This window comes from Salvia splendens, chromosome 1, assembly GCF_004379255.2.
Source record: "Salvia splendens isolate huo1 chromosome 1, SspV2, whole genome shotgun sequence".
NCBI classification, from domain to species: domain Eukaryota; kingdom Viridiplantae; phylum Streptophyta; class Magnoliopsida; order Lamiales; family Lamiaceae; genus Salvia; species Salvia splendens.
The window spans coordinates 7447179-7456470 of record NC_056032.1 but is presented as its reverse complement, the minus strand read 5'-3'; the positions used below and the strand labels follow the sequence as shown (position 1 = coordinate 7456470).

Here is a 9292-nt window from a genome sequence, read left to right as displayed (position 1 = left end):
CCATTTAAAGTGATACACTTCTTATAAGATAAACATCACTCTCTCAAATCTCATGCGAAAAGAAAATACATCATTTTAAATGAGACAGAGAGTGTAGGGAATGTATTACACAAAATTAGAATTCCATAATTACACCATTAAGAGACACAATGGTAAGCAAAATGTATTCTCATGTAGAGTATACAAAAAATCTCTCGTATGTTTGGCCAAAACCATGTCGACTTTTTAAAAATATCATAAAATGACATGTACACGAAGTTGATGGTATAAAATATGAGATTGAAGCACGATACGAAAATGGAAGATAGAGTCGGCAGAGATTGCTTATGTTGTGGAATACCAAACATCTGATTCACCAAACAATTTACATTGACATTTTCGACACTTTGACAAAATGTCACCGTCCATTGCATGATTCCAATTTAAATATTAAAACGTAATTATTGGACATAAATTAATTAAGTAACATAACCGCTGACATTCCAAATTAACAGAAAAACCGTTTACATTCTATAAATAGGCCATCACAGTTAAGTGTACTGCTCAAACAGTTTGAAAAACAAGAACAAAAAAAAAGTTGTATTGTGTCATCAATGGCAATTCCGGTGATTGATTTTTCGAAGACGGAGGGAGAGGAGAGGAGCAAGACACTTGCTGAGATTGCTCATTGTTGTGAAGAGTGGGGATTCTTTCAGGTAATTAACATTTTGTAAATAATGAATATGTTGATTGATTGAATGAGTAAAAATGGCAACATTTTGTGACAGTTGGTGAATCATGGGATATCTGAGGAGCTGTTGGAGAGGGTGAAGAAGGTGGCGTCGGAATGCTACAAGGTGGAGAGAAAGGCCGGTTTCGGGGAGTCGGAGCCGGTGAAGAAGCTGAAGGAATTGATGGAGAAGGATAGTTGTGATGAGAGGATTGATGATGTTGATTGGGAAGATGTGTTTTTGCTCACTGATCACAATGCTCATCAATGGCCTTCCAAAACTGCTGGCTTCAGGTAATCTTTGCCGAAAAATCACCAAATTTGGTCAATTTCTGGTTAATGCCACAACTTTTAGTAATAGTTAATTGTATCATAACTTGATATTTTTTTAATTCTCTCATGATAAATTGTACTATATGATTTGGAAGCCAAAATATAGTAGCCTAAATTTTCGAGACTAAAATTCATAGCTTTTGTGAGTGACATACAAATCGGTTTTAAAAATTATGGTTTGTGGTCTCCACATTACACACAAATAGCTTCAACTCCAAATCAATGAAGCAATTACAACTGATCAAACTTATGATTTTTCTAGCAATTTGCTCTTTTGGCAAAAAATCAACTTTTTACTAGGATATTCTATTTTATTACTCTTTTTACTTATATACTTTATTATTTTTCCTATGTCAACAGGGAGACCATGAAGGAATACAGAAGTGAACTGAAGAAACTGGCTGTGAGAGTGATGGAAACAATGGATGAAAACTTAGGCCTCCCAAAAGGGTATATGAAAAAAGCATTCAGTGGCGGAAAAGAAGAAGAAGAAGAAGAAGATGCAGCCTTTTTCGGGACGAAAGTGAGCCACTACCCACCGTGCCCGAAGCCAGAGAAGGTGGCCGGGCTGAGGGCGCACACGGACGCAGGAGGGGTGATACTTCTATTCCAAGATGATGAGGTGGAGTCCCTCCAAATCTTGAAAGATGGAGTGTGGTTGGACGTTCAGCCACTCAAAAACGCCATAGTCATCAACACCGGTGATCAGGTGGAGGTGCTGAGCAATGGGAGGTACAAGAGCGTCTGGCACCGCATTCTCGCCACACCACACGGCAACAGAAGGTCCATTGCCTCCTTCTACAACCCCTCTGCTGAGGCCACCATCCACCCGGCCCCTCAGCTGCTCGCTGAGGAGGCCGAGGCCGAGTATCCTAGGTTCGTGTTTGGAGACTACATGTCTGTTTATGCTGAGCAGAAGTTTCTTCCAAAAGAACCCAGGTTCCAAGCTGTCAAAGCAGTTTAAAGTTGGTATACTAAATGAATAGTATAAGTAGTGTGATTTTATGTTTTTTGTGTGTTTTTAGTAAAGAAGCAGTTTGAGAATGGGTGTGTTGTTGCCATCCTTTTGCTTCAAATCATAGGATGTATGTTGTTCAAGTATCAACGTGTGAATGAAATCTCAATGTACAAAACTTCTATACAATTCTATACCTCTTTGCGACTGTGCAATGCAAACTCAATTCTGTGGTTAGTAGCTATAGTACTATGTTTTTTATAGCAATACAAAGGTACAAAAAAAATGTAAATCCTCAGTAATGAAGGGAGAGGGGGCTACTTTTACACACATTTACCTAACATTTTTTTGCAGTTGAATTTATCAATTTCATTTTTCAAAAGAAATTATATTTATTTATATTTTGAAAATCTAATATACACATTTTATTAAATTTTAAAGCATATTTTAAGATTAAGTATATTCTAATTTCCATTCTTTTCATCAACTATTTTTATTATATTATAGATATTAAATATAGATTGGAGAATTAAATTTATTTTTATTTTTGTATAACTATTTATTTTATGTAAATCGTCATTGTAATTTTAAATTGCGAGATGAAATAATAGATAATAATTGTAAGTAGGGCCAAACCATTTTAGCTCCATTTAAATTGCGAGTCAATCTACAGCAGGCAATTTGGTATTTTATTATATTAAAATTTATAGTCATAACCTAATAATTTAATAGACTTGATTATGTTAGTTTACGAGTTTCAGGTTACATTGACGTCCCTATTGATGCTTGGAAAACGGATATCGTGTATTGAGAGTACCTTACCTGAAATCGGTTGGGTAAGGGGAATCAGATACCCAAAACATCACAAAGTGAAATTTAGGATATTGGATATTAATTAAGTAACTCAATTACTTTATTAATGCCCAATTTTACTAGATCAGGTAATGAAATTTAGGATATCGAATATTAGTTATTACTATTAGGTAATCCAATTACTCTATTAATACCCAATTCACTGTTTATGATATTTTTTAAAATTATATTTAGGATTATTCGTTTAATCTAATTTCAAAATCTTATTTTAAACAGAACAATAATCCCACGATTCCACAAATTATTTGTTTTTAATTGTATTAAAAACATCTAAATTTTGATTCCTGGACAAGGACCATGGAAAATTTCTTTTCCCAACTTGTACATCACTTAATTTTTCCCAACCCTAATCCCCTATTACAAAATAGAGCCGTAGCCCAAATCGTTTTAAGAAACGAAAAAAAATTGTTATGAAAAATCATGTTTTTTCACCGATAATTTAAAAGAAAATATTCGAAGAATGATTTTGTAGTGTCCCATTTCGTTTTGTCCATTTTCTCCCCGTCGATACAATCCACAAAAAATAATTTTCCGTCTTGAATATATATATCCACAATAAATCAGACGCCAAAATAAAAATCGATGGCTGTATGTAGATTCATGATTCATCTTCACACGCACCGTTACACAAATGAGATTTGTGTGGAAATAATTTTCCAACAATTGGTGGGCTTCAAACCAAAGCCAATTAATTAATTTTCTGATTTGATGGTCGCATGGCGGCATCGAGCTGTTATTTTTCGTATAATCATCGTAACTGCCTCTGCCAATTCCTCATGAATCGGGCAGTTGGAACGCTCTCCTTTTGCCGTCAGCTCAGCAGCTGTGGCAGAGCTTCCGGGCTCGGGCTGAGCAAGTGGAAGAAGCAGCGATGGATGGAGCCGGAACGACGCCGTTCGGTGCTGCTAGTCAGTTCTCAGTTCTCCAGCTCTTTGTCAGTTGACATTGGCTTGGATTCTCAGGTTAATTTCTCTCTCTCTGATTTTTTGGGGGCTTAGGGTTTCGGAATTGTTGATTCTAGTGTTAAACCTTTGATTAGGTGTGATTCAGTTGTTGGTGTTGAGTGATTTTACTACTGAGTGAGATTTGAAATTGCGAGCGATTTGATGCAGTTTCTGTGGTGCGATGTTGTTGATGTAGCTGTAATTTATGATTAATCGGTTTAGCTTCTGTGTTGATATTTGAAATTTTAGTTGATTTCGATCGATTTATGTATTATAATAATCCCCTTGCTGATATTAGATTTCGGTGTTGTAATTGAAGAGTAACTATGCCTATGATTCATCACATTTGCCGTGGGCTGGACCTCTCCCGGGGGATATTGCAGAAGTCGAGGCTTACTGTAGGATCTTTAGAGCTGCGGAACGGTTTCACAATGCTTTGATGGATGCATTGTGCAATCCGGTGACTGGAGAATGTAGTGTCTCATACGATGTGCCATCGGAGGATAAGCCGTTACTGGAAGAGAAGATAGTGTCGGTTCTTGGTTGCATGGTTTGTCTTCTAAATAAGGGAAGGGAAGACGTCCTTGTGGGACGATCATCCATCATGAATTCATTTCGGGACTTGGACAAAAGTGCGATGGATGATAAGCTCCCACCACTTGCAAATTTTCGCTATGAGATGAAAAGTTATTGCGAAAGTTTGCATGTTGCCTTAGAGAATTACTTGATGCCTGGTGACGATAGAAGCTTAAATGTTTGGAGAAAATTGCAGAGATTGAAAAATGTCAGCTATGATTCTGGATTTCCGCGAGGAGATAATCAACCTTGCCAGACATTGATAGCAAATTGGAGTCCTGTTACCACCAAAGAGGAAGCACAGGCAGATGACATGGCTGTTGCGTTTTGGAAGGGTGGTCAGGTCACAGAAGAAAGTTTAAAGTGGCTTATGGAGAAAGGATTCAGAACCATTATAGACCTCAGAGAAGAAACAGTGAAGGACAATTTTTATGAGTCTGTACTGTATGAAGCTATTTTGTCTGGGAAGATTGAACTGATCAAAATTCCAGTCGAAGTAGGGAATGCACCTTCGGTGGAGCAGGTTGAGCAGTTTGCTGCTATAGTGTCGGATTCAAGCAAAAAGCCTATATATGTACACAGTAAGGAAGGAAAGAAGAGGACCTCTTCTCTGATTTCTAGGTGGAGGCGGTACATCAACCATATTAAGTCTACAAATAGAAGAGTCATTACCAGTGATAATGGAGCGGAAGATATTCAAGAAATTGAGGGTTCTGATATTTCAATGAAGCCAAAAGGAGGTATGCCGTCTCATACTGTGAATGGATCTGTCCCACAGAAATCAGATAACTCTCATGCTTCTGCAGTTGCATTCAATGATTTTGAAACTTCATCCGCACAAACACAATCGCAAAGCACCATGGGATTGAATAGTTCTTTAAGAACTGATAATCCTGCTGGGATCTCTGTTAGTGGTTTAGAATCAACTGGCGACTTATATAAAGATGTGAAACCAATGGAGTCTCAAATACCTCCTATTGATATCTTCTCTAGAAAAGAAATGTCCAACTTTTTGCGAAATAAAAAGATATCACCAGGAACGTACTTCAGTCATGAACAGCGAAGATTGGAGATGCAGTCTGCTTTACAGTACAAGTACAATGGGACTCCCTTGAAGAAAGAATCGTACTCTAGTTCAACCCTCAATCAAGTAGAGGCTATGAACGAATCAGCTGGCAGCATATTATTAACATCAGGTCCTCAAAGTACAACCATCAATAACGGATCGTATCAAAAGCCCAGCATTCTTTCAAGAACTATAACTTTCCCTGATAAAGGCAATAATGGTGCGAAGAGCAAGGAAAATGGTTCAGTAATGACAAGCAATGACCTCAGTAAGAATCCCATGTCTGTGATGGTTACTGTCCAGAATGGAAGTGATGTTGAAAGCTACCTTTCTTCAGATGATGAAAACCTGGATATGATTGAACAAAATATGTGTGCTTCAGCAACTGGTGTTGTAAGAGTGCAGTCAAGAAAGAAAGCAGAGATGTTCTTAGTTAGAACAGATGGATTTTCTTGCAGTAGAGAAAAGGTAACTGAATCTTCCTTGGCGTTCTCTCATCCTAGCACTCAGCAACAGATGCTTTTGTGGAAGTCTGCCCCAAAGACTGTATTGTTATTAAAGAAGCTGGGCCTAGAACTCATGGAAGAAGCTAAAGAGGTATATGATCTTTTTTTAGGTAATACTCTGTGATGTTTATAACTGTTTCTGTTATTTTTAGTTTAATTAATGCATTTATTCATGGGCAAGGCCATGATGTCTCACTGAATTTGGCTCAGCTTCTTTTTTTGGATTCCATATCTTGGGACATTATGCCAGAAATATTTCATGCTTGCTTTTGTACTCCTGAATAGCAAATTGTGATAGAACCCATAGCTCAATGGATTATCAGCTCATGGAAACTTCCTGCGGATCCAATGTACTTTTATCTACAACAAGCAGACCCATATTTAGTGAGGATTGAAGTCTATCTCACTTCCCAGTTAAATAAATGCTATTGATGGGAATACTAATTTACTAATCCATAATTTAACATTGTGGCCAGCAGCGGTCCTGGTCCATTATGCTACGCTATGTTACATACCACTACATTGATCTCAGTAAAAGATGCTTTGGATGCATGTTATGCATTAAGATTTCTGTGCACTGGGAGAACTCTTCATATGAATATATGAACATTGCTCTTCAAAACATCCAAATTATACTTTTGTTGTTCTCTTCTAATATTGTGCTTTTTTCATGCTTTGTATTGATTCCACTGGAGAATTCTCTAATTTCTGAAATGTGTCTGCCTTACTCTGTTCCCTCCAGGTTGCTTCTTTCTTATATCACCAAGAGAAGATGAATGTTCTTGTCGAACCTGAGGTTCATGATGTGTTTGCTAGGATTCCCGGATTTGGGTTTGTCCAGACATTCTACAGCCAAGATACAAGGTGCTCAAATTTTATGCATTATATTTCTCCTTTGGTCTCATCAATTTTCAGTTAAGGGTTGTTTACCTGCTATATATCTCCATTGCAGTGATCTCCATGAGAGGGTTGATCTTGTTGCTTGTTTGGGAGGAGACGGGGTCATACTACATGCATCAAATTTGTTCAGAGGGGCTGTTCCGCCTGTTGTCTCGTTTAATCTTGGATCCTTAGGATTTCTGACTTCTCACACTGTTAAGTCTCTTCTGTCAACCTATGATGACAAATATATGTAAATTTACTTCACACATTTTTTTGTGATTCGTATAATATGTCTTTGCAGTTTGATGATTATAAGGGTGATCTAAGGCAAGTGATTCATGGGAACAACACTACTGATGGAGTCTACATAACTCTTAGAATGCGTCTCCGCTGTGAAATATTTCGAAATGGTAGAGCTGTGCCTGGAAAGATATTTGATGTCCTCAATGAAATTGTAGTTGATCGTGGTTCTAATCCATATCTTTCAAAAATCGAGTGTTATGAACATGATCGCCTCATAACTAAGGTTTGGTCCCTTACTCTTTGACAGAGGAATGGAATGCAACCTTTGTCCTTGATCCTTTTTTTTGGTTGGATGTGTATTTCCTAGGATATTCACCATATTCATTTGTTCAAGTTTTTTTTGCTCAAAATAAAATAGTATGAATTTGCTAGAGTTGTTGATTATACTTGGTCAAAAAAAGTACTTCTATCTTTTCTGACAGTTCCAATCATTCTTGAAACAGGTGCAAGGTGATGGAGTCATAGTTGCAACTCCTACTGGAAGTACAGCTTATTCCACAGCTGCTGGAGGTTCTATGGTATGCTGTCATCAGAATTACCATGAAGATTTCTTATAAAATAATTTAAATGAAGATTGAGTGAGTTTCTTTAGTATAATTTTTTATGATAAAGATTAATTAATTTGGCAGTTTCCTGTAAAATTAGAGTTTTTTTTCCAAATTATGACTAACGCAACTGTCCAGATAATAACAACTTGTATGAAACCTTAGAAACTTAAACTGCAAGTATCGGAAGCATTAAGCAATATCGTCAATTAATGGTTTTATTTCTAGTACGCTTATTAGAAAATAAAGGTGTCTCCATTTTACAGGTTCATCCGAATGTTCCATGCATGCTCTTTACTCCAATTTGTCCACATTCTCTCTCATTCAGACCAGTTATACTTCCAGATTCTGCTAGACTGGAATTGAAGGTATATTCCAGCAGTTATGAATTTAAACAATTTGGTAACCCGTAACTCTAATTTTGTGGCAGCTACTACATCGAGAAAATAAAAAAATATCATTAAATTCTCCAAGGCAGTGACCTTTTCTTTTATCATACTTATAGTAGAGAACTTAGTAAAGGATAGTGAATGCAATTATGTGATGGCTATTCTGTATATATATGTATATATGTACAACAATCCCCCCCCCTCAAGATTTAAGCTACTTTTACATGAACTCCATATAGGTTTGAGGACTACACTAAAGAAAGGGGAAAGAGATAAAATTACACTGTCAACTAGAAAAATACTACTGTGTAATAACTCTTTATGTATGCGAATGTTGAATGAAATAAGATTGGTGCTTTGGTTAGGGTCATCTATAACTGGCTGCTTGATTTTTGTATTAGACACAGCTTATAACTGAAAACCAATTTAGGTTTGAATTAGAGCTTTAGACCTGTGATAATTGCCTCTTTCTCTTTGTGGATAATGGCGTCTCTCAAGCTCTGTCGACCTTTTGCTTCGTTGCCTTCAAACAATTTTGCTTGCGATCTAGTTTGTAATCATATTAGATGGACAAAGATATGCTAGAAAACATTGAAGTGGTGGAAGGAATGGACATAGCAGTATTCGAAACTGTTGTCCTATCGAATCGTTTCATAATAGTTCTGTATGATATGGTTGCTAATCCTAATCTTTCCACATGCATAATTTTTCCCTCCTTTCTGTAGTTCTACCTGAAATCTATGTTTACATTCAACTGAACAGATTCCTGAAGATGCACGAAGCAATGCTTGGGTATCGTTTGATGGGAAGAGAAGGCAACAGCTCTCTAGAGGTTATTCTGTCCGGATATCCATGAGCCAACACCCACTCCCAACTGTGAATAAGTGTGACCAAACAGGTGATTGGTTCCGGAGCTTGATCCGTTGCTTGAACTGGAATGAAAGATTAGACCAGAAAGCCCTTTGAGTATCGGACCAATACAGCTTCAACTCGCCCGTGTATATATTACACTGTACAGCATATGTAGCAAAAATTGAACTCAGAAATGTCATTGTACGTATCTGGCTGTATATGATACGGAGTGAAAGGCGGATGGACTGAATGCATAAGAAACATATCGCCCAAAACCATGATATTATGGTTGAATAAATAAGATTGCCACAAATTATATTGACATTTGATCAATTATATTCGATCACCTCATACAAATC

At 37.0% G+C, this 9292-nt stretch overlaps 2 protein-coding genes across 2 annotated transcripts; both read left to right on the top strand.

Annotated features, from left to right (window-relative positions):
* Window positions 1-566: 566 nt before the first annotated feature.
* On the top strand, window positions 567-2077 carry LOC121803055 (1-aminocyclopropane-1-carboxylate oxidase 5-like). Its single transcript, XM_042202771.1, has 3 exons — window positions 567-695; window positions 768-1003; window positions 1403-2077. The coding sequence occupies exons 1-3, from the start codon at window positions 594-596 to the stop codon at window positions 2004-2006; spliced, it is 942 nt and encodes a 313-aa protein (XP_042058705.1). The 5' UTR covers window positions 567-593; the 3' UTR covers window positions 2007-2077.
* Window positions 2078-3374: 1297 nt separating this feature from the next.
* On the top strand, window positions 3375-9257 carry LOC121811119 (NAD kinase 2, chloroplastic-like). Its single transcript, XM_042211918.1, has 8 exons — window positions 3375-3832; window positions 4134-6053; window positions 6705-6826; window positions 6915-7056; window positions 7146-7370; window positions 7591-7665; window positions 7959-8060; window positions 8844-9257. Exons 1-8 carry the CDS (start codon window positions 3587-3589, stop codon window positions 9045-9047), a joined length of 3036 nt encoding a protein of 1011 aa, XP_042067852.1. The 5' UTR covers window positions 3375-3586; the 3' UTR covers window positions 9048-9257.
* The last annotated feature ends 35 nt before the right edge of the window (window positions 9258-9292 follow it).

Bases quoted from the DNA above. Each gene is read 5' to 3' on its own strand.
- LOC121803055 (XM_042202771.1), top strand. From the start codon at position 594: ATGGCAATTCCGGTGATTGATTTTTCGAAGACGGAGGGAGAGGAGAGG. The intron at 696-767 runs GTAATTAACATT...ATTTTGTGACAG, and splicing joins AAGAGTGGGGATTCTTTCAG to TTGGTGAATCATGGGATATC. The intron at 1,004-1,402 runs GTAATCTTTGCC...CTATGTCAACAG, and splicing joins TCCAAAACTGCTGGCTTCAG to GGAGACCATGAAGGAATACA.
- LOC121811119 (XM_042211918.1), top strand. From the start codon at position 3,587: ATGGCGGCATCGAGCTGTTATTTTTCGTATAATCATCGTAACTGCCTC. The intron at 3,833-4,133 runs GTTAATTTCTCT...TTGTAATTGAAG, and splicing joins ACATTGGCTTGGATTCTCAG to AGTAACTATGCCTATGATTC. The intron at 8,061-8,843 runs GTATATTCCAGC...TCAACTGAACAG, and splicing joins CTGCTAGACTGGAATTGAAG to ATTCCTGAAGATGCACGAAG.